The sequence below is a fragment of the Lynx canadensis genome, chromosome A1, assembly GCF_007474595.2.
Source record: "Lynx canadensis isolate LIC74 chromosome A1, mLynCan4.pri.v2, whole genome shotgun sequence".
Classification (NCBI taxonomy): Eukaryota; Metazoa; Chordata; class Mammalia; order Carnivora; family Felidae; genus Lynx; species Lynx canadensis.
Genome location: NC_044303.2, coordinates 17,832,925 through 17,858,913, shown reverse-complemented (window position 1 = coordinate 17,858,913; position 25,989 = coordinate 17,832,925). Strand labels below are relative to the sequence as shown.

Here is a 25,989-nt window from a genome sequence, read left to right as displayed (position 1 = left end):
GCTTGTCAAAAAATCTAACTCGGAGCTCGCCTTCTAAACTATTATACAATACTGCTCGTTTCCAAGTGTTTATCAAGAATCAAAATTTAGGGACGCCTTGGTGGCTCAGTCGGTTCAATGTCCGACTCTTGATTTCAGCTCAGGTCGTAATCTCATGGTTGGAAGATCAAGCCCTGCATCAGGCTCCACACGGTCAGCATGGAGCCTGCTTAGGATTCTCTCCCTCTTTCTCTGCCCCTTCCCTACTCGCTCTCTCTTTCTCTCTCAAAATAAAAATAAACATTGAAACAAAAAAAAAGAATCAAAACTTACTAAATATATATTTACGTGATAGAAGTCAGCTGACCAAAACACACAAAGGAATTTTTTTAAACAGAGATTAACCTTGTGAACAAATATGAATCTGTGGACAATGTAACATTTTATAAAAATCAAATACAAATATTTTCAGCACTAAAAGACTCTCCTAATCAAACACCAATAGTGCCAAGGCTGGGAAAGAAATTTCAAGGTACATCTATAACCTGCTAAGCTGATGATCAGTAGTGAACATTAATTAATCATATGTCCATGCACAACATTCAGGGCTATTACAGTACAGCTCTTGCTACCAACCCAGCAACCAGTGCAAGATTTTGCAATCAATTTCCCAAAAATCCATGTTCTTTCTCAATCTACATCTTCGCATCTGCCGTTCCCTCAACCTAGGATGTTTTCAATTCCCTTTTCTTCCTGGAAAATGCCTATTTAACCTTCAGAACTCACTTTAAACCTGCTTCCCAGAAGAAACTTTCCCTAACGTTCATCCCTTTCTCCTACCACAGAACACGGACACACGAACTCTAAAGTAGCAATTAATCTAGTCATTAAAATGGTGTGTTTATATCTGGTCCCATAAAATGAAGCAATTTGAGGGTAGAGGTTTATTGATGCTGTGTCTCTAGTGCTTAGAACTGTGCTTAACATATAGTAGGTACTCAGTAAGTAGTACTGGAATGTTATTATTTCATGCAGCTGTCCCAGCACTTGTGTTCTGGAAACTTATTATAGGTGAAGCAACGTTCCAATCAGAAAGCACAGTAATGGGGAAATCCTCTAAAACTATTACAAGCCTCTGAAAGGCATGACTCAGAGCAAGACTGAATGCCTCTGTACACGTTCCCTGGTTTTGTTTCCTGCATAACTCCCCACTTGGTGTCCCTATTTTCATATTATTGCAGAAGTTAAAAATAAAAAAAAACATTTACTTCTGTTTTATATGAAAGATAGAAGAGTAAAATTAAAATACAGAGTAATAAAAAATATGTCAATAATTAATAATGCCTAGGGTTCTTACCCAAAGCCTCATCATAGATCTCTTAGCTGGCATAACTTACAGAATGAAAGACGTGAACTCTTTCTTTTCTTGAATCCTATTAATGGAATCTTGATTTTAAATGTTCTTTTTTCATTTGGGGGAAGTTATATTTCTGACCTCCTTCTCTCCAGGGCAAGGTTGACAGAGGAGTTTTAGCTTCATACAATTCTAAGGTAGTCAGTGAGATGACAGGATGGGGAAAGCCCTTACCTCTACATACATAAGGGGCAGTCTAGACGTAGGGACACCTTGCTTTTCCCCTCCAAACTGCATTCTATAATACACAATACACAAATGAGCTGATGCCCCAACAACACACATATCAGGTAAAAGCATCACTTTAAATAAATTATTTAATTACTGAAACTAAACTATCATATATCAATTTGATAATACTGAAAGCTAGCATAAATCGTCCAAGAAAAAGTGGATTTATTTTTTTTAATTAGGAAAAAGTCACCAACTTATATAAGACAGGTCTATCCTGCAGGGCTTCCATTGCCTGAGTTAATACTGGAGATATGTCACATGATTCCTGCGTCAATGTTCTGCATTCACCTGGAAAACAGTTACCGTGTAATTACAGCACCTGTTAAATTAAATTTGGTCTTTATTATATCCATTGTGTACCCACAGTCTAAATTCTGTAGCAGATATTACATTAAAAAAATGCTTGGAAAAACTTAGAGAATATGCCAATCAAAAACTATTTTATGATGGGACACCGGAGCAGCTCAGTGGTTACACATCTGACTCTTCGTTTCAGCTCAGGTCATGATCTCATGGTTCGTGAGATCAAGTCCTGCGTCTGGCTCTGCTCTGACAGAGTGGAGCCTGCTTAGGATTCTCTTTCTCCTTCTCCCTCTCTCTGCTCCTCCCTCACTCGCTTACGCTCTCTTTTTCTCTCTCAAAATAAATAAACTTTAGAAAAGTAAATAAGTAGGGGCACCTGGGTGGCTCAGTCGGTTAAGCGTCCAACTTCGGCTCAGGTCATGATCCTGCGGTTCGTGAGTTCTAGCCCCGCATGGGGCTCTGTGCTGACAGCTCAGAGCCTGGAGCCTGCTTCGGATTGTGTCACTCTCTCTCTCTCTGCCCCGCCCCCACTCACATCTGTCTTCCTCTCTCTCAAAAATAAACATTAAAAACATAATAATAAATAAATAAACAAAAAATACTGACAGAGGAAGAGGCCACAAACCAAAGACTGTAGGCAGCCTCTAGAACTGGGAAAAGGCCTCAGTCACAGCCAGCAAGGAAACATACCTCAGTTGGTCCTACAGACTCAAGTTACTAAATTATGCCCACAAACTGAATGAGCACAGACACTGAACCTTCCCAGAGCCTCCAGAAATGACTGTAGCTGTGCTAAGCACTTTTAGTGTGGTGAGAAACATGTCTGATTTCTGACCTGCAGAACTATAGGGTAATAATTTGTGTTGTTTTAAGCCATTAAGTTTGCGATGATTTGTTACAGCAACAATAGAATAGCAATTCACCACGTATAAAACAATTACTTAATGACTTTAGAAGTAATGACCTTTTTTTTTTTATTACCATCCTTAATCATACATAGAGCTTGAATGATGGCAAATACTCGTGATACAAACACAAACACAATATGTTCAAAAGTAAAACTCATTTTTCTTTCTTTCTTTTTTTTAAGTTTCTTTATTTTTGAAAGAGACAGACAGACAGAAAGAAAGAGAATCCCAAGCAGGCTTTGAGTGCAGCGTGATATGAAGCTCGAACTCTGAACTGTGAGATCATGACCTGAGCTGAAATCAAGAGTCAGACACTTAACCACTGAGCCACACAGGCACCCCCACGTTTTTCTTTTTAAAAATACTTTCTGATTACTAAGACCCAAATATGATCTCAAAGGTCAGATGAAATAACTAAATTGAAAACTAGTATTTATAAATCTAGACCACATGAAAGAAATCACTTACTTTGAGCCCATCGATAAAGTCTTTCATAAGCTGTTTCTTGAAGCAAGGCCATCTGTTCCATAATTTCTAAACTAAGAAAATTAAAGATTTATTTTAATTTAAAGTTTTAAACAATAGTTACATCTAAAAACTTAATTATTTTGCTTAATTACAGCACATTTTGGTTAAAGCATATAACTTTTTATCATTTTATGGAAGGATTTTTTGATAACTTTTTTATAATTAAATAAATGTCAAATTTTAATAGCATCACTTAGGTATCCAAGTACTGTTTTCTTCTAAATGTATCAGGGTATAACTCCCTCCTTATCCAAAGATACATAGAAATTAAATTCCTATTTCATAATATGTCATATAATTTCAGAAAGAACCTAGAATGTCTTTAAAATTTGAGAGATGTAAGAGGAAATTCAATTATGAAGTGAAAAGTTCACTCACCCTGCTGTTTGTTGGTTTGTACGTAAGAGAACTTTAACATCATTATGAATCTGTTTTACTCTTCCCAGTGCCTTGAAAAAATCCTTTAAAATTAAAAACACAACTTTAAAATGTCCAGGTTTTCTGGTGAAATTACATTACTCTAAATTGAAATGTCACTACAAGGGAAAAACAAATTCTTTCACTTACTCTGATGAAGTGCTCCTATACTGACCACAATTTTCTCTAAATTTTTATCGGAAGTGCAACAGATACTTACATTTAAAACATATGTCAATTCAATGTCGACTACGTGCCAAATAGTATGTTAGTTGCCAGGAACACAAAGTTTATAAAGACAACAACTGCTGTCCCTCAAGAAATGCATAGTCTAGTAATAGAGAAGGCACCCCTGAAGATTACTACATAAAGGAAAACATGCTACATATGACATACCTTATGACTTAATAAGTAAGCATAGCTTTGTTATCACTGAAGATGATGTTTTACATTAGCTTTTATATACCTGTTCTTGCCCCCTAATCCAAGAGTAGAATGTAAAGCTGGATACGTAAAAGCTGCTCATAAATAGAGGAGCTGACTGATGCTGAACTCCAAGATTTTTTTTCCTTTTAGAAAGAGGCATTGAAGCCTTCGTTTCCATACAGTCATGGTGTTCCAATCATGAAAATAATGAATGAGTTATTTTTCTTTGATGAATGAAATTAAAAAAAAAAAATCTCCTCCAATACTGTTGACAATTTCTGCTAAGTGGAGAAAAGGTAAGATGCCAAACATTTCATATGTGCAAAGTTCCACAATCTACAAGGGCAATAAACACCAATAAGGAAAGTACAAACCCATTCTCGACCTACTTAACTCCTTACTCCTAGATGACTGGGTCCACTCTAGCCTGGCAGTAAGAAGCGGTGACACCTCTGGAGAGCAGCCCAGTACGTCGCACCCACCCTTTGAGAACTCTTCCTGCCCTCAGACCCTAGAGGGATGACAAGTGTCTTAGGTGTATAGCTCCTCCCAGTTAGGAAACTGAAAGATTCCTTTCTGGAGACAGTGAATGTCTTCAGGAAAAAACAAAGAAACAAAAGTCTACCCAGTTAACTGGCACTTTGAGAGGTTTTAGAGTTGTGTGTCAGTTTGGAAAGAAGGGCATCGATTCAGAAGCTAATTTGGTGAAAAGATAAGGAACTTCAAATTCCAGGAAAGACAAAAAATTATAAAGGAAGAAACGTGTAATCACTTCAATGCTACTGTAATGAAAAGAGAAAATGTCATAAAACTGTACTGTGAGGTAGGAAGGAAAGAGAACATGTATGTGTGCAGGAGAAGGCAGGGTTAAGAGGCTAAAATCTCATATTTCATGACTGGAAACCAACAGAAAATAGGAAACATAGATAATCAAACCTTTTTTTTTTTTTTTATATCTACGGATCCAGGATACAGAATTTAGAAAAGAAGCAATTAATAAGGTTGAAAATGGTTGACAATGGACAATGGTTGACAGGAAGGAGTGAAAAGGTGATGAAGATTTTTTTAAAAAATTGACACTCTTCCATTTCTCAAATAAAAAATTATACATATTGCTTTGAAAAAATACACACACACACACACACAAAAAAAAAACAAATTAAGGTAATTTAAAACATGTATCTTAGTTTCTAAACTTAAAAAAATATTTTAAATAAAACTTTTGTGATGGGAAAATAAAGCCTTAAAACGAGTGACTTATCTATAAATCATTATCTGCTATGCTTTAAATGATTGTAAGAGAGCAACATACCTCGGTTATAGGTCCTTCTCTGGTACCTCGGAGGAGACCCATCTCATCAGAAGTCAGCTGGAACTTGGATAAGAAGGCATCTGCGACTTGTGCTCTTATTTCTAGTCTTTGACTATAATAATAATAAAAAACAACCAAGCAATAAAAAAAAAATCAAGCATGCTATGAATTTGCGTAGCTTTAAAACAAGCTACATCTCTGACATAATAACTTCTTAAAACCCATGTGAAAGAGTCTCAGTATCTTTGAAAGCCTCATTTCTGCCTCAAACATTAGATGCTCGTCCGGCGGGCAGGTGACAAAATTACCTGATATTGTTCTACCTCAGATACCTACACACAGTAAAACGAGTTAACCATCATGCAAAAGAAGAAATAAGTTTACAAATGGTCCCTGCGTAACAAATTCTCAGCCACTTACATGTACTTGAATTGTTCATTTGGTAGTAACAACGTTGTCTTACAGGAGAGAAATATGCCCGTTTTCAACTAATTTCTTTTCAATCACTAAAAATCCTAAGCCTCTGAAGTTTTCACATGAAGTGCACAGCAACCAAAAGTCAGGTTTTTTATTTTTTAACTTTCGATTAGAAACAGAAGAACTCATTTACCAATTCCTCATAAATCCATAGAGCACTCCACTTTTGCCTTCACACTTTTTCTGCATACTATGGTAACACAAGAGTCTTCAGTTACATGATGTGAATGCAACCTATGTAGACCAGGTTGACAATTAAGGAAAGGCACACTCTTATTTGGAATGTGACCTGAAGGCCCGGGCTGCATCCCCGTCTAAAGGCCAAGTCCTGAGCAGAAATTCACCATTCCTGGCTTTTCCATCTTAGATTTAAAGACATACACATAAAATTGGGTTTCACCAGCAGTATTCACAAGGCAGTAATATTCCACAACTTAATAATACTCAAATGAGAGTGGACAAAATAAACACCAACATTCTATGTGCAGACAGTACAATGCATCTGCCATATTTGTTTTGTTGGTACCCTTGTGGTTCTAAAGTCAAAGTCAAATGCTCTGAAATAATATAGCAAGTTAGAAAGGAAAAGTCCTCTAGGTGGCAGTAACATTCTGATGATCTCAAATGATAATGTAAATAGTGTAATTAAATCTACACAGATGAATGGCATACGCCCTTAATCATCTTATGGATAGCAAAAAGTTACTTTATCGGGTTTTGTTTTATAGTGTTAAAGCTCCAATCGTTACCACACAGGATTTAAAATAATTATAAGAACTCATAAAATTCCTCGAGATTATTTAGATTAATCATTTTTACTGAAACCTTTCCAGAGCTTCTTTCAGATCTATCTCTAGAGTCAATTTACTGGGCACAAAGGAAACAAATTTCTTTAGTTTATAATTTACTTTTGCTTTAACCAAATCTAGTATTACCTACCTTGATCATACTTCTTAATCATTAAATTTCATTCCAGATAGTAGTTTTGACTAGTATGTATGTATACACACACACACACACACACACACACACACACAGAGAGACATAAAAGCCATGAAATAAAAAGACTTGAAGCCAGAGGCTCTATCTCTACAAAAGATTTGGTCCAAAAATATGTTTAATGGTCATATTGCTAAAACAAGGGTTTGGTATCTCAAGATGACAACTTTTAAAGTAATGATGAAATACACTGTAATATATTTTTAAAATCATATTACTCTTTGCTTTCACCCTATATATTCTTCCCAGGTAAAACTGCACAACCTTTCTGATAGAAAGTTACTCTCATATAGTCCAATCATTTGGTTTGGGAGTATCTGTGCAATCTAAGAACACTAACAGGGACCTACAATATATAAAAGCCCTAAGCCAGGGTCTGGTGTGACAAAAGATACATATCAGACCTTGCCTTCATCTTACATCACAACTGAAATATGGTATGTTCTGGAGAGTTTTTAATATGTAAATAAAATCGTATGAAATAAATGTTAATACAAAACATATAAATGGCTATTATAAATTAAAGCCTCTTTGGGATGTGTTCATGTAATCACTGTAATCACTTGGAGATGTATTATATGTTATATAATACATAAATAAACACAGCAAATACATACTGTGAAATAATGTGCAGCAGATAAAAAATATGAGATAGATCTGGACCTATTAACACAAAATGATCTATAAAGCATTTCTCAGGTACAAAAAGCAAGCCACAAAAAATATGTTGAGCAACAACATCGAGTTTTTAAAAAATATATATACACACCCATAAATGAATTTTCAGGACATGTATTCACAAATTACTTAAATATTTAAAATAAACAGACTAATTAATCCTAATAATGATTCCTTCAAGCATTCTCAGAACATGATTTATGAATCTTATGGTGCCTTCTTTTTCTTTTCCTGAAAATCTGCCTCTGCCATATTTTAACTCTACCTTCTAGATTCACTTTCACCAAATAATTTCAAAATAATAAGAAAAAGATTTTAAAAATGGGCAAAAGATACAAAAGAAAAAAAGGATTAAGAAATATAAATGGCAAGACAAAATGAAAAAAAAAGCTGACTCACCCACCAACAACATTCAATAAAATATAAATTAGGAGTATGATGCTACTGTTCATCTATGAAATTGCCAAAGTTTTTCATGACAATACCTACTACTGGCAAAGGTTTAATAAAAAGAGACATTCTCATTTATTGCCGACAAATATGTAAATTGGTATAACCCTTTTGAAGAGCAATTTAGGCAATATACATTATTTCCTTAGTACATCCTAAGGAAATAATCTGAACTGCACATAACGATTTAAAAGCACATGCCAAACCATTATTTTTAGTATTGGAAGCAATACTAATATTCAGTGATATAAGAATGTTTAACATACGTGTTGGTTCATTCACAAGATGAAATATAATTTCACCATTAAAAAGCATTGTTTTTCTAAGTAAAAGACATAGAAAAATGAACATAAATTTGTTTTCAAGTTTATATATTTATTTTTGAGAGAGAGAGGAGAGAGAGAACGCACACACACAAGCAGGGGCAGACAGAGGGGGAGAGAGAGAATCCTAAGCAGGCTCCAAGCTGTCAGTGCAGAGCCCAGGGAGCTTGAACTCACGAACAGTGAGATCATGACCTGAGCTGAAACCAAGAGTTGGACGCTTAACCAACTGAGCCACCCAGGCACCCCAAAAGTGAACATAAAATATAAGTGAACAAAGTAAAACGGAACTACACACATATGATCACACTGGGAGGAAATATGCCAAAACGTTAACAGTGGTTATGCCTGTGTAGTAAAGTTGTAGCTGATCTTAGTTTTTTTTTTCCTCTGAATTTTATACATACAAATGAGAATAAGAAAGAAGAAAAGAGGTCTCTAAGCTTTCCTGCCCGAACAAATATGTTTCTGTAATATATTTTTATATGTATGTTTATGCAAAATAAAGTACTGTATTTTTGTTACAAACTGCAAAACCTGAATTAAAGTGGTTTATAACAAATAGCACAATTAAAATACAATTAAAACTATTAAAAGATAAAATAGTAAGAAATAGTAAGGAAGGATGAGAAAGTAAATAACATAGCTGAGGAAAACTATAACCTAAGCTTCCCAGCCATCAAAGCCAATGTAGACACAAGATGTGCTGATAGCTTTGTCTAATAAAAGCTCTGGAAGAGGAGAGAAGGATAGTGTCCCTTGACGGATTACCAGGCAATGTGTTCAGCTCCTGTGTAAGTCACCTAATCAGCTATTCCCTTTTTTCAGATGTGAAAACTGAGGCTGAAGTTAAGAAGTAACTTGCTCAAAATTAAAAATCTAATGAACTCTTACCCAAAATTTAGATTAGAATTCAAGTTTTTGTCTTCAAAGCCTACATTCTTTCTACTTTAACATACTATACCTCAAAAAGAAACATAAACGTTCACCAGAGATTGTTTCTCTGATTCTAGAAAGAAATTTGGCTGGTGGGCCTTCACAAGAGATAAAAAAAATATATGGGGCGCCTGGGTGGCTCAGCTGGTTAAGCATCCAACTTCGGCTCAGGTCATAATCTCAAGGTTCCAGGGTTTGAGCCCTGCGTCCCGCTCCACGCTATGCAATACTTGCTTGGGAATCTCTTTCTCCCTCTCTGTACCCCTCCCCCACTCGTGCTCCCTGACCTCTCTCTCAAAATCAATAAATAAACCTAAAAACTTAAAAAATATGTACGTATATATATATATAAAGTAGTGACTTCAATAGCATTAAAAAATATGGAAGTAGGGGCACCTGGGTGGCTCAGTCAGTTAAGCGTCAGACTCTGGATTTTGGCTCAGGTCATCTCACAGTTCATGAGATCAAGCCCCGTGTCAGGCTTCATGCTGACAGTGCAGAACCTGCTTGGGATTCTCTCTCTCCCTCTCTCTGTCTCTCTCAAAATAAATAAATAAACTTTAAAAAAATATGGAAGTATATTTATGTGGATATCACTTCCTGATTATCAATGAAACCCATCTTCTATCAACTAAATATTACAAAGAAATATTAACCGCAGTTCCGTGAAGACAATTCTACATCAAACTTTACCTATTAGAGCGTCAGCTATCACAATGACTGAACTTCTAATGTAGTTGGAAAAATATTCATATCATTTATACATCTGTCTTAATAAGAATGGCATGTTATCCAAATAAGCCCACAGAATTTCTATTTTTAAAGCTAATTGCTTATTTGACAAAGTTTCTTGCTAAAAAGATAACGTAATACTTAAAAATGGAAAAACAACTCTCGGCCAGCTTCCAGGAATCTGTTATAATTTCTGCTGTGTAATGTTCCTACAATACTTTCCACAAATGTTCACTTGGCACATCATATCCCTAGCTCTTGGGATACTGGAATGTCAGAAATTTTCACTCCCAAAAGCATACCCAGCCAAAACACTTTTATCGGCTTATTAAAATAATAAACATGAACAACGTTGCTTAGTTTTGAGAATATACAGATAGAAACACAATGTTCTAATGTTGCCTCCTATAAACATTAATCAGGGTCCCAAATATGTTACAAGCTCCAATACAATGCTCAGTTTTCAGTTTTTATTTTATGTTCCTTTCTTGGCGTCAGATTAGCTGTATTCCAAATTCATTTATTCAGAAATTATTTATTGAATCTACAATGCATTAGGCACTGGAGATACAAAGAGAGTTAAGAAACTGTCAATGTTCTCAAGGAGCTCACAGTTTAGTAAGAAGAGAGACAGTCAAACCAACAACTGATTACAAAAGACTGTAATACACAATAAAATACATGAATCCATATTCTACTCACTTTCATTCACCCATTTATTCAGTCAACAAATATTAGCATACCTATTTGTAAACTACCACAAGAAGAACTTATGCAGTTAACTCTTAATTATATTAGAGAGGACAGACCATAGCTAAAAATAAGAGACAATGAATGTGAAAAAATAAAAATAAGACTACCAAAAATCTAAAATCATCTACATTTTAAAAAGCAATCTTTTTTTTTAAATCCGTAACAAACAATAAACAACACATTGTCATCTCCAAAGAGTGAATAATCCTTCAACCCCAATCAAGTTTGATACTCCTAAAATACTGTTTTGTTTATTTTCCTCTTGGATAATAGCTTAGAACCTTACATGCTGTATGAATTTTGAATCATATTTTTTATTATTTTAACTTTGATTTGGAGTTACCTATAATTTTCTTTCCACTTAATCTCCAAATTAATGAAGAAGAAACTATACAAAGAAAAACTTACCTTTCAGCTTGAAGCTTAGTGGTTTTTACTATCAAATCTTGAGTCTGTTCTTTTGCCGCCTAAAATTATAAACATATCCAACATGAGCACATTTCGATTTTTTTATATTTCAGAAAACTAATAGTACCACTTACTAAAGCTCAAACTTAGCAGCATGTGAGATCACACTCCAGAGCTCAAAAGTTTTAAAAAGGCCAAATAACTGAACTAGATGTTGCCAGGCTCATATACTACCTTCACTAAGAGAAGCTCAGAGTTCTCAACAGACACAACGCCAAGGCTTACAAGAAAGAAAATGGTGTGAGGACGCTAAGGCATTTAACAATTCATGATGTTTTTAGTGAAACAGAACTACTAGAAAAGCAGGGTCGGAATAAAAATCATGACTTCCATTATGAACATGTGACTTGAGATACCATGAGACCTCTAAATAGAGTTGTAAGTTAAATCACTGAAACGCTGGTGTGGAACTGAACAGAAATGCCCAAGATGGAGATAAACATTTGAGAGGTGGAATACACGAACTACCCCTCATATAGGGTTTTGGGGAAGATCAGAGATAGCCCTATCTAAAGGACACAGGGCTGTTACCGACAAATTTTGTATTAAGCAATCCTTCCTTCCCCAAGCCAGAGTCGAAAGGATCAGGAGTGAAAACTTGATGAAAAGCTATTCTATCCTAAGATTAGGCAATTATTTTACAGTAGACTGAAACAAAAGAAAATGTAGCTAATCAGATTCTCAAAGACCTAAACATAAAGGTGTTTAGCAAAGAGAGGAGAAACAAGTGGGTGTATGCAGCTGGAGACATAGGGTCCATGCCCTTGAGGGACATGGAGTGGGCTAGAATTATGTATAAATAAAGCCACTAGTAAGTGGAAATTACAGTTGACCTTGAACACCACATGTTTGAACTGTGTGTGTCCACTTACACAAGGAATTTTTAAAAATAATACACTATAGGGGCGCCTGGGTGGCTCAGTCGGTTAGGCATCTGACTTTGGCTCAGGTCATGATCTCCGGGTTTGTGGGTTCAAGCCCCGTGTCGGGCTCTGTGCTGACAGCTCGGAGCCTGGAGCCTGCTTCTGATTCTGTGTCTCCCTCTCTCTCTCTGCCCCTCCCCTGCTTATGCTGTCTCTTTCTGTCTCTCAAAAATAAGTAAAGGAAAAAAAAATTTTTTTTAAATAATAAAAAATAAATAAATGTAAAAAAAGTTTTTTTAAATAATACATTACAGTTCTGTAAATCTATTTTCTCTTCCTTATGATTTTCTTAACATTTTCTTCTCTAGATTACTTTATTGTAAGAATACAGTATATAATATATATATATATATATAACATACAAAATGTGTTTTGACTGTGTATGTTAACAGCTTCTGGTCAACAGTAGGCTATTAATGGTTAAGTTTTGGGGAGTCAAAAATTAGGCATGGATTTCTGTGTGCACGGGGGTCAACTCCCTAACCTCCTCATTGTTCAAAGGTCAACTGTATAACGCAGACAAACACATATTATGGAAGGTCAGTCTCTTAAAGATAGGATACCAGAGCAAATATGGGAAGATACGGGGTCATTTCCATGCTGGAACACGATCATAAAGAGCAAGCTTCTGCTGCTAAGTTTCTAGAGCTGCATTAGATCTACACAGGAAACCCCAGCCCCCTGCAAGTTCTGGGTTCTTAGAGGCCTAAGCCTTCTACAATCTTTCAGACTGTCAGCAACGTTTCTGCCTTATTGCTTCATACAGGTATCCCATCAACAAGAGCCCCAGCCCCACCTCCATCTGAGTCCGTGCTCCTTGCAACCAAATCGCATGCCTAGCAAACAGTAGGTATTTGTTAAGAAAATAGATTTGAACCTAGATAATTCAGCACATCAATAACTTTTGAGGAATGGAGTCGAACACAATGACTTCCATGGTACTATTCTAAAATTATTACTCTTTAAATCTACTAATTTCTTCCAATTCTTCCTCATCTTTCCAAATCCCATTTTACTTTCAGGATCCACTGCCACCTTACTCCTGCTTAATACAATTTTTAAGAATATTTAAAATATTTTAAAAATTCTAAAATATATTTACATTTTAATATTTGTGAAAAAGGAATGCCACACAAAATCAATATCAAAAAGTGCTTCCTAGCTTCTTTTTTTAGCTGCAGTCATTATTAAATTGAAGGTATATCTTACAAAAAACACCACCTGTTAATCACTGACGTGAGATACTTGATTACAATGTGATGCAGTAAGAATTATGCATATTTCTTGACTCTTCATTTATAAATTGTGTTAACGATCCCAAACTAATGTTTAATAATACCAGTGAAGATCATTATCGTAAAACAATTTCCAATTTATCTTAAATGTTGAGGATGATTATTTCTCATTAAATAATAAACATATGCCTCTAAATGTAATTTATCCAAGCAAATCCACAAAGGGAAAAGCCACAGCATATAAAAAATTACTGGTTATATTTTTTCAGTATCTTGTAATAATAATTTCTAAAATGTCCCCAATCCAAAATACTTTTTAAAATATGAGCTAATTTAATTAGTCCTGTGTATAACATCCTAAAATGAAAAAGTAATACTTTCCTCTATGGATAAACTGAAAACCTTATTCTAGAGTTGACAGTCTGAGCGGGTACCACTAAGATTCCAAAAAACATATGCAAATAAATCAGTGCCAATGGATGAAAACTTCCAAAGTCACCGATCTAATCCCAGCTAATACAAGAATCAAAATTGAATGTAAACAACAAGTAGTACAAAATATTTTTAAACATGCAATTTAAAAAGTGACGAAAATGTTGCACCATGATTATGGTAGCTGTTTCATAGGTATATAATTGTCAAACACATCGATTTGTACACATCAGATGAATGCAGTTTATTACTGCACATAAATTCTTCCTCAGTAAAACTGATATAAAAAAGGAAAGAAAGGAAGAAGGGCCCATGCCATTAGAGGGGGAAAAAATAGGGTTGGTGGATGTAAAGAAAGTATCGAGGACAAAATGAAGAAGATACTCTGTGATTTAAAATACTTCTACAACGGGGAAAAACTGAGAGCTTTTTCCCTAAGATCAGGAACACGACAGGGATGCCCACTCTCACCGCTGTTGTTTAACATAGTGCTGGAAGTTCTAGCATCAGCAATCAGACAACAAAAGGAAATCAAAGGCATCAAAATTGGCAAAGATGAAGTCAAGCTTTCGCTTTTTGCAGATGACATGATATTATACATGGAAAATCCGAGAGACTCCACCAAAAGTCTGCTAGAACTGATACATGAATTCAGCAAAGTTGCAGGATACAAAATCAATGTACAGAAATCAGTTGCATTCTTATACACTAACAATGAAGCCACAGAAAGACAAATAAAGAAACTGATCCCATTCACAATTGCACCAAGAAGCATACAATACCTAGGAATAAATCTAGCCAAAGATGTAAAGGATTTGTATGCTGAAAACTATAGAAAGCTTATGAAGGTAATTGAAGAAGATTTAAAGAAATGGAAAGACATTCCCTGCTCATGGATTGGAAGAATAAATATTGTCAAAATGTCAATACTACCCAAAGCTATCTACACATTCAATGCAATCCCAATCAAAATTGCACCAGCATTCTTCTCGAAATTAGAACAAGCAATCCTAAAATTCATATGGAACCACAAAAGGCCCCGAATAGCCAAAGGAATTTTGAAGAAGAAGACCAAAGCAGGAGGCATCACAATCCCAGACTTTAGCCTCTACTACAAAGCTGTAATCATCAAGACAGCATGGTATTGGCACAAAAACAGACACACAGACCAATGGAATAGAATAGAAACCCCAGAACTAGACCCACAAACGTATGGCCAACTCATCTTTGACAAAGCAGGAAAGAACATCCAATGGAAAAAAGACAGTCTCTTTAACAAATGGTGCTGGGAGAACTGGACAGCAACATGCAGAAGGTTGAAACTAGACCACTTTCTCACACCATTTACAAAAATAAACTCAAAATGGATAAAGGACCTAAATGTGAGACAGGAAACCATCAAAACCTTAGAGGAGAAAGCAGGAAAAGACCTCTCTGACCTCAGCCGTAGCAATCTCTTACTCGACACATCCCCAAAGGCAAGGGAATTAAAAGCAAAAGTGAATTACTGGGACCTTATGAAGATAAAAAGCTTCTGCACAGCAAAGGAAACAACCAACAAAACTAAAAGGCAACCAACGGAATGGGAAAAGATATTTGCAAATGACATATCGGACAAAGCGCTAGTATCTAAAATCTATAAAGAGCTCACCAAACTCCACACCCGAAAAACAAATAACCCAGTGAAGAAATGGGCAGAAAACATGAATAGACACTTCTCTAAAGAAGACATCCAGATGGCCAACAGGCACATGAAAAGATGTTCAGCATCGCTCCTTATCAGGGAAATACAAATCAAAACCACACTCAGGTATCACCTCACGCCAGTCAGAGTGGCCAAAATGAACAAATCAGGAGACTATAGATGCTGGAGAGGATGTGGAGAAACGGGAACCCTCTTGCACTGTTGGTGGGAATGCAAATTGGTGCAGCCGCTCTGGAAAGCAGTGTGGAGGTTCCTCAGAAAATTAAAAATAGACCTACCCTATGACCCAGCAATAGCACTGCTAGGAATTTATCCAAGGGATACAGGAGTACTGATGCATAGGGGCACTTGTACCCCAATGTTCACAGCAGCACTCTCAACAATAGCCAAATTATGGAAAGAGCCTAAATGTCCATCAACTGATGAATGGATAAAGAAATTGTGGTATATATACACAATGGAATACTACGTGGCAATGAGAAAAAATGAAATATGGCCTTTTGTAGCAACGTGGATGGAACTGGAGAGTGTGATGCTAAGTGAAATAAGCCATACAGAGAAAGACAGATACCATATGGTTTCACTCTTATGTGGATCCTGAGAGACTTAACGGGAACCCATGGGGAAGGGGAAGAAAAAAAAAAAAAAAAGAGGTTAGAGTGGGAGAGAGCCAAAGCATAAGAGACTGTTAAAAACTGAGAACAAACTGAGGGTTGATGGGGGGTGGGAGGGAGGGGAGGGTGGGTGATGGGTATTGAAGAGGGCACCTTTTGGGATGAGCACTGGGTGTTGTATGGAAACAAATTTGTCAATAAATTTCATATATAAAAAATAAATAAATAAATAAATAAATAAATAAATAAATAGCTGAAAAAAATAAAGGGACAGGAGGAAACAGAAAAAAAAAATAAAATACTTCTAATCTGTTTTGAAAACAGCACGAAAGATAAAAATACTTTGATCTTTTCCATCTACAAATAGGTATAATAAAAAGAATAAAAATATAATTGAGGATAAGAATTAGGCAATGAGATACAACCACTAAAAAGAGGAACTTGAGTAATCCTGTATAACACAAAATATAAAATTAGTATTACAAAACAAATCCGAGAGTATAGTATAGAAAACCTTATAGAGTGTAATTTGAGAAAAGGCATTAAATCAAGGAAGCTAGAAGATGAGAAAAGGAAATAAAGAGAAAGTGACAGAAACAGAATCGTCAAACAACAAAAGTAATACTAAGCGACAGAAGTAATACTGCAAAAAATGTGAAATGACAATAATTAGCAAAGATTTTATGACTACTTAAGGGCTATATAATTAATAAAGATCTAAAGATTGAATAGATATGCCAATAATATTTAATATATTTGTAAGAGTACTGAAATTTAGATAAGGCTAGGAAAGCTAAAATTTTAGAGAAACAGGAAACTGGCTAGTTCTAGAGACAGATCATGTAAGTAGCTTATGATTAATTTGGGGAATATGCATAGATTAATGATTCTTCCTAGAATCAGTGTCGCTCTCAACAGTTCTAGGAGAATCTTAAAGGTATAAGTTTGAAATATAAATGTGAAGGTGGTAAATACAATCATGACTGACTCTCCTGGGGAAACCCTAGTCTATTCAGTATTCCAAAATTACATAAATGAGGGTAATGCAACCAAACTAGACGTTTCAAACTTTTTTTTTTTTTTCTTTTTTTTTGAGACAGAGACAGAGCATGAGCAGGGGAGGGCCAGAGAGAGAGGGAGTCACAGAATCCAAAGCAGGCTCCAGGCTCTGAGCTGACAGCTCAGAGCCTGACACGGGGCTCAAACTCACGGACTGTGAGATCATGACCTGAGCTGAAGTCAGATGCCCAACCAACTGAGCCAACCAGACGCCCCTGAAACTGCATTAATAAACAGACATAGAACCAGAGATATTTTCCTGAGGTTTTGTGTGTGTGTGTGTGTGTGTGTGTGTGTGTGTGTGTGTGTTTGGGGGGGTGGGGGGTGCTGAACATAAATCATAATTAAGCTGGGTCTTTGCTGAGCATAGCTTTAGTGTCGACTTACTCCTAAGACTTTCTACCAATGAACTCATTTCTGCTGGACTTACGGGATATTATAGGATTGAAAGGTTCATCAGTTAGCTCTATGCTGGCTAGATCAAAATATAAAGGCTTCAGGAGTTAACTGAACAGTAAACTATCATGCAAAGAAACCCATTTATAGTTAAAAAAATAAGCAGAATATTTACACTCAAACTTCCTATTGGGCATGATATATTAGATATCCATATATTTGACAGACTTAGCTAACAATTTCTGAAAGCTTACTTTGAACCAGGAACTATGCTAAAATCCAGCCATTATACAGTACCTGTAGGCGACTTGTCATGTCTTGACAACAACTGCTCATTGCTTGAACATCTTCATTAATGCTTTCAAGTTCCTGAAAAGAAAAAAAGTAACAACAAGCACTACATATATTATTAAAGAAATTCTCTTAGCCGAATCCTTATTTTCATCTCACGAATTTTTTTTTTTGGCAGAGCATGACAAAAGATCCCATATTTAAGATTGGAAATAATTAAAATAATAACATCTAATGTTAGAACAGATATAAAGAAATTAGTATAAGCTTTTTAAAAGATGTGACAACAGGAAACAGCAAATAAAATATGACTACCTCATCATTCAGAATTTTAAAATTAAGATTTATCCTAAGGAATTAATCAGGTAAGTGTGCAACAATATATGTAAGATGATCAACAGAATTGCCTAAAACAAATGGAAAATGTGAAACATTTTCAAACACACAATGGAAATCTGTGCATTTATTAACAATAATTGTGTGTGTGTGTGTGTGTGTGTGTGTGTGTGTGTATTTTCGCTGGCATGGAGGGATGTCTATATAAGGTAAAAAAAATAAAAGTACTATGAAACAATGCATATAATATCCCCCATTTTTTAAGAAAAGTACATATATGTATATAGAAAAACACAGGAAAACCAGGCAATAAAATAATGACCAAGGTTATTTCTGGGTGATAGGGTCATAAACAATTGTTCTATTTCTGACCTTATCTAACTTTTCTATAATGGATTGTTTGTAACTTTTAATTAACAAAAACAAGCAAATATGAAAACCCAATAAACTAAAAATAGTGCCTCCTCTCTCTCGTCATCACATATTGGATCATGCCACAAACCTGGTAATTTTCTCAGTAACATTCTTTCCCTCTGTACTTCCATCTCTAGCCCCCTCCAGATACATGTGAATTTAACTGGCCACTAAGTCCTGTCATTTATATCCTTAATATATACGTATTCTCGGTTTCTTTTTTACTACTCTAAGAGCTACTACTTTGGTTCAGGTCTATTGGTACCACTTGGGTGAACTGATCATTTTTTTTTCAACAGGTCTCCCAGGCTCTATACTTTTTACCAAACCATTCTCTAGTCTTTATTGAGTCAATGAAAAATATGATTTGAAAAAATGGTATCACAAAACCACATTTAGCTTCATACTGCACTCCTATCTTCTTTTTCACAATTGGGTGTCACTTAACAGGAAGAGATACACAAGGAAGTTTCAGTGGCAGACCACAGACAATCCCTTTCAGCACCATGCCCAGACCTTCAAATAGAAACATGACAGTTTTTATGAAGGGACAGGCCAGTCAGAGGGCAAGTAATAAGAAGGCAGCCAGGTGAGGCTGTAAACAAAGTGTGAGGATGAACCAGTTAGAAAATCACTTATCAGAATATAAGCATAAATCTAAGTTCTAGAAGATTTTTCTCCCTTCTCTCCATAAAGTGCTTTGAATGAAATAGAACTATCAGGAGTACCCAATGTTTTTAAATGTTCCTACATTTCACTATAAATAGAATATAAATCAAATTATTAAATGAAGTCCTAAGCTACTTTGAGGTGAATAAGTAATAAAAAAATCAAATAAAAAATAAAAATTAAATAAAAATTAATAAAAAAAAGCATGATTTCAAAATATCAATTAATATCAGCAACAGCAGAGACCTAAGTAAACTCATCTCACCATTCCCTTAAATCTCACTGTGTAATCTCATACGAACAACACTGCCATTATCAGCCAGCTAGGTCAAGAACAACTACGCCTAATATTTACTTTAGCCACCATAATGTACCAAATGGATCTGATTTGTCAAATAATATAAATCACATCTCTGAATATGTGACCTAAATGCAGAGTTTTGATTACTGTAATTCAATGACCTTTACATTACTTATAAAGTATTTGACTTACAGTCAACTTTTTCTCCCCCAGTTAAATAAAGTTACAGGCTGTGAAATATAATTGGTGTATGATGAGCTTGTAAAAAACTTATTATTATGGAAAGTTTTCAAAAATATCTCAAAGTTGAGATAATATGAATGTCAATGTCACACCACCTACCTTCAACAATTACCAACCCATAACCACTCGTTTCATCTATCTCTCTACACACTTTCTCTTTTTTCCTTTTCTTTTTTTAAGTTTATTTATTTTGAGAGAGAGAGAGACAGAGTGTGTGAGTATGCACAAGAGGGGGAAGTGAGAGAGAGAGAGAGAGGGAAAGAGAGAATCCCAAGCAGGCTCCACAGCCTTAGCACGGAGCCTGACACAGAACCCACAGACCGTGAGATCAAGACCTGAGCTGAAATCAACAGTCAGGTGCTTAACCGACTGAGCCACCCAGGCGCCCCCTCTCTACCCACTTTCTATCTTTCTTCCATCCCTTTCTCCCTCCCCGACAAACAGAATTATTTTGAATGCATAATGTCATATCATTTCATTCATAAATATATCAATATCTACTTCCAAGATTTAAAAAAAATTTTTTTAATGTTTATTTATTTTTGAGAGAAGACAGAGACAGAGTGTGAGGCACGGAGGGGCAGAGAGAGAAAGGGAAATAGAGAATCTAAAGCAGGCTCCAGGCTCTGAGCGGTCAGCACAGAGCCTGATGTGGAGGTGAACCCACGAACCCTGAGATCATGACCTGAGCCGCAGTCAGATGCTTAACCAACTGAGCCACCCCGGCGCCCCTCTAAGAAGACTTTTTTTAAAAATGCCATTTTGGGAGGTGTAGGTGGCTTAATCGGATGAACGTCCAGCGCTTGATTTTGGCTCAGGTAATGATCTCATGGTTCATGAGCTTGAACCCTGCATTGGCTCTGTGCTGGCAGGTGCAGAGCCTGCTTGGGATTCTCTCAGTCTTCCTCTCTCTGCCCTTCTCCCACTCACACTCTTTCTGTCAAAATAAATAAACTTTTTAAAACATGCCACTTTCACATCCAAATATTTAACAATAATCTCTTAATATCAAATGTCCTGTCAGCATTCCAGTCTCTGCAACCGTCTCGATTTTAAATAATTATTTCAAGTCAGGAACTAACAAAGACTCACAAATTGCTACTGGTTGCTACTTCTCATTTCTTTTTTTTTAATCTACAGAGTCTCACTCCTCCCTATTTCTCTTTGTCTTACAATTTATTTGTTGAAGAAATTCATTTGTATAGTTCCCAACACTCTGCATTTTCTGACTGCATATTTGTGGTGTTAACATGTTCCTCTGATCTCAGTATTTTCTATAAACGGGCAGTTAGGTCTAGAAGCTTGATCGTATTCTGGTTCATTTTTCTGGCAAGAATTTTTCATACATGGTGTTGTATACTTTTACTAGAAGTGATAGATATGGATGTTTCTCTCTTTGTGAGGTTAGCTGCCAATGATGACCGATGGCGAGATCGATGGTGCTCAACTGGGGCAACTGGGTCCCCCACCGTGGCACTTGGCAGTGTCTGGAGAAATATTTGGGTGGAACAACTAAGGAAAAAGTAGTACAACTGGAAGTGAGTGGTTACAGCCCAGGGATGCTGTTCAACACCCTAAATAGTGCGACCCCAACTGTGTGACCCAAAAGGTAAACAGGGCCGAGTTGAGAAACCTTGAACTAGATCCATAAATTCAACAGCGGTGGCAAAATATTCTATCAATCCCTCTTCATTTCTCCAACAGAATAAAGTTATAAAGAGCAGCTTCCTCCCAACAACTCTATGTAGTTGGAACAAAAGACAGGATAAATGTTGGACCCTTTCCTTTTATTTACTAGGTTTCAAAATAAGTTGGTTCCCTTATATCCACCAGATATAACCAATGAGGGCTCTTTTTGGGTTTTAGTATCAGTATGAATCCTTGGGTTTAAACATGTTTGGTAGGTTTCAGCCCACTCAGTTATTCTTATTGATGCTCTAACTGTCCTACCTCTGGCCAGTGGAAGCCTCATCAACTTAGCTCCAAAGTTCTTCTGCTGCTTTCCCCATAGTCTTAGCTTCCCTGCCTTCTGATATGTGCAACATTGTCTCTTTCAGTGGGAAATGGTGTTTAGAGAACACAATCTGGATGTGCTCATGAGTACTCTTTCTATTTTTGCTTAATGTTTATTTACTTTGAGAGAGACAACAAGTGAACAGGGGAGGGGCAGAGAAAGAGGGTGAGAGAGAGAATCCCAAGCAGGCTCCACACTGTCAGCATGGAGCCCAATGCAGGGCTCGAACTCACAAACCATGAGATCATGACCTGAGCTGAAATTGAGTGTCAAAAGCTCAACCGACTGAGCCACCCAAGCATCCCTACTCTATTTTTATGAACACTTAACCAAACATTCCTTTCAACCTTCCAGATTTTAGCCTCAGTGAAATCTTTCTGAACTGTTAAATATAATCTGTTTATTAATTAATCATTAATATTATATATAACACATACACCTCACACAGAATAATTACGTGATACTAACAAAATTAACAAAGTATTGCATAATAAATATAATAACATAATAAGTAAAATCCATTTTTACCCCATGGTGAGTAGACTGCTCACTCAAATACGATAAATTATTTATGCACTGAAGTAACTGATCTGAATTAATCTGAAAATTTCATAATTTATGATGCACTAAAATAACTCACTCCTAATTAATCTCCAATGGAGAAGTGGTTATCCAAGGAGGTTTATTCAGTAAGGAAAAATTTCACTGGAAAGTCATTTAAAGAAATGTTTCTTCTTCTTGTTGCTAAAAAAGCAAAAATTTCGGGGCACTTGGGTGGCTCAGTCAGTTAAACATCCGACTTTGGATCGGGTCATGAATTCAGGGATCGTGAATTTGAGCACTGCATCGGGCTCTGTGCTGACAGCTCAGAGCCTGGAGCCTGCTTCGGATCCTGTGTCTCCCTCTCTCTTTGCCCCTCTCCTACTCACATTCATTCGGTCTCTCTCTCTCTCAAAAATAAACATTTAAAAAAATTTCTAAGAGAATATCCTAGAACAAATGTTACAACTTCTTAAGAAGCAGCATTAGTGGAGGTCACAGATTCAGAAATCACACTAAGTGAAGGACCTAGATGCTGCGAGAGTAAGTAGTGAAATCTTCTATTTGAACACGGTACACGAATAGTAAACGTATCAACCCAATTCATAAAAATATTTAGCACAGAGTCAGGCATACAGTTAAGTTCTCAATAAATGTAAAACAAAAAGAATTTACATACTTCCTTCACCTCCTTGAAAATGTTGACAAACTCTTCATTGATGGCTAAACTTCTGCGTTCAATATCTCCACGTAAATTCCTTCGAGTCCGCAAACTGTTTTCAACGAAAAAGGCTGAAAGTGCCTTGAGAGCTTCCAACATCTCCTACACAAGTGATAACAGAAGACAATTACTGGGACTGATTTTCAAATGTTTTCCTAATCTCAAGCCAAATTTTAATGAAATCATTTTCAAATTATGTTTGCATTAAACAATCAAAAAAATACTGGATGGCCTTCACAGTACTGAATAGTAAACTTACTTCCAGAACACAGTAAGAATCTACTTACTTGTGTATTGTAGCATATATAAGAGATTATTCACAGCAGGATAGTTTGGAATTGTCAAGACTGGAAATACCCTCAATGCCCATCTAAAGAGGATTGGTTACAGAAATTATGATATATCCATTTTAGGAAAGATGAAAATTCTTTATGTACTTAATATAAACTTCAAGATACGGTAAGTGAAACAACAAGGTATAGAAACAGTTATAATACCAACTGTTCCAAAAGAGAAAGGACTATGGTGCATGCATATTTGCCAGTGAATAGATAAACTACCTCTGGAAGGATATAGTATGTAAGAAGTAAGCACCACTTGTAGCCTCCAGGCAGAGAACTGAGTAACTGGCAGCAGAGAGGAAGGCCTCTTTGAGATGACTTCGGAACAGAGGCCTGAGTGACAGGAAAGGCATCCATGGGAACCAAGCCAGTCCACTAGAGGTTTTAGGCAAAGGAGTAATATAACGTGCTTTATATGTTCAAAAGTTTATTCCAACTTTGTGAGGAGAGCAGATGGGGGGCGGGGGGGGGGGAGTGGCAAGAAAGGAAGCAGGCAAGAAGAAGAAACTAAAATAATCCCAACAAGATTTGACAGTGACTTAGAACAAGACAGTAGCATTGCAGACGAAGGGGAGATGATCCGAAACAATTTTTTTTCAAGGCAGCGCCTATAGGATTTGTTAATGGACTGAATGCACGATGTGAAAACAATAACAGGAATCAAAACTATTTATACACTTTTTGTTTCTGTGGGTACCTGATGTTCTTTACTAACAGTGGAAAGCAGAACCAGTTTGGAGAAAAACTAAGGGTCTGGCTGTGTTAAGTTTTTACAATGTCGATCAGGTATCTAATTGGAGCTGTCATATGAACAACCGACTGTTACAAATCTGGAGCTCAGCAGAGATGTCAAGAACAGGGTCCTAAATTTGAGAATCACCACCCTTTTTGCTATTTAAAACCATGAAAGAAAGAGACTTCTCTTACAGAGACAGTCTGCATAGAGGACAGAAGGGAGAAAGAAGACCAAGCCCAGGATATCCAATAGTACCCTAACTCCAGATATAAATTCCTACAGCTGAACTAGCATATATCCTAACAGGTTTCTGTGTTTCTGTTAACATGGTATTGTGCGATATTGGCTGGATTGACAAAAACAGTAAAGCTATTTAAATTCAGTTCTATATTTAAAAGACCATTACAAAGATTTACTGTACAAAAAAGAAAAAGATGAAGAAAAACCATAGACACTAAGGAGGGCACCTGTTGGGATGAGCACTGGGTGTTGTATGGAAATCAATTTGACAATAAATTTCATATAAAGAGAAAGAAAGAACAAAAGAAAGAAAGAAAGAAAGAAAGAAAGAAAGAAAGAAAGAAAGAAAAGGAAAACCATAGAATGAAGCCACTTCTTTTGACTACAACCTTGAAATTTCCTAGGCCTGGCTCAGAAGTGGTTAGTAAATCATGAATGGACAAGACCACACACACAGGTGCAAATTACAGTTTCCTCAGTTATTTGATCATATGATTTAACCTAGTTATACTTTTTCCATACCTTATTTTTCTCCTGGGTAAAAAGAGAGATAATGTTATCTACATCATAGTAGCTGTATTAAATGAGATCATACATGCCAGTATCAGACACATTAAACACTTAATAAACTGTATGATAACATGAACATTTAATAAGAAACAGTAAGGGCCAGGAACTGTGCTGAGAACTCCAGACAGACTCTCTTGGTGAATCTTCACAACAACCCTGAGAAAGTTACCAGCAGAAGTCCCAATTTAGAAATGATGAGAAACAAGCTTAGAGAAATTAAAGGACTTATTCAAATCATAGTGTTTCGGTTTGATGGTTGTATCCAATAAGCGGTGGCCCCAGAGCCCGTCTTTCTTACTATATTATAATGTTATTTTTTACACACATTCTTATTGACAGCTTATTTTCAGTTACCTACAAATTTATCTATAAAGGTCTCTCTCACTGCTACATATACTTTTTCTTTATGACCATTTATCTAAAGATTCAAAGATACAGAAGAGATCATCACCTAGGACAGGGGCTGAACGGAGGAGTTTCAGGTGCTACTCGGGAGAGGATGTGGACAGTTTATCTTGCAAAGAAAAACAGCATGAGCCCAGATATCACAGACAGTGCTTAGCTAACAACAAAAACTGACACAAATTATTTCGTTTGAGCTCTGAGCAAGCAGTAGTTCTCTCGCGCTGCAAATCACTCCAGTCGTTCTCACTCGTCAAGTGGAAACGCTCAATTATGCCTATCCGAGTTCCCCAGTCCCTCCTACCCCCTTTGCGTTGTCTTGTCTTGTAAGTTACTCCGACACGGGCTTCTAAGTCTGCTCGGGGCTCTGCTCTCTCCCTGCTCAGACCCCGGAACACCTCCGGGGTACAGAGATTCCACGGTTGGCTACCCTGGTTGGCTACCAGAGTCTTCCAGGACAGGTTTTTCAA

General features: G+C 36.3%; 1 protein-coding gene across 1 annotated transcript in view; it reads right to left on the bottom strand.

The window, feature by feature from the left end:
- Nucleotides 1-25,989, bottom strand: part of COG6 (component of oligomeric golgi complex 6) — an 83,912-nt gene that overhangs the window by 57,484 nt on the left and 439 nt on the right. The window contains exons 2-8 of the mRNA XM_030309483.2: nucleotides 23,189-23,332; nucleotides 17,999-18,070; nucleotides 11,278-11,336; nucleotides 5,522-5,633; nucleotides 3,745-3,827; nucleotides 3,307-3,377; nucleotides 1,822-1,915 (exon numbers count right to left, since the gene is read on the bottom strand). Of these exons, the coding sequence (XP_030165343.1) occupies nucleotides 1,822-1,915; nucleotides 3,307-3,377; nucleotides 3,745-3,827; nucleotides 5,522-5,633; nucleotides 11,278-11,336; nucleotides 17,999-18,070; nucleotides 23,189-23,332 (635 nt within the window). The remainder of the gene's footprint in view (nucleotides 1-1,821; nucleotides 1,916-3,306; nucleotides 3,378-3,744; nucleotides 3,828-5,521; nucleotides 5,634-11,277; nucleotides 11,337-17,998; nucleotides 18,071-23,188; nucleotides 23,333-25,989) is intronic.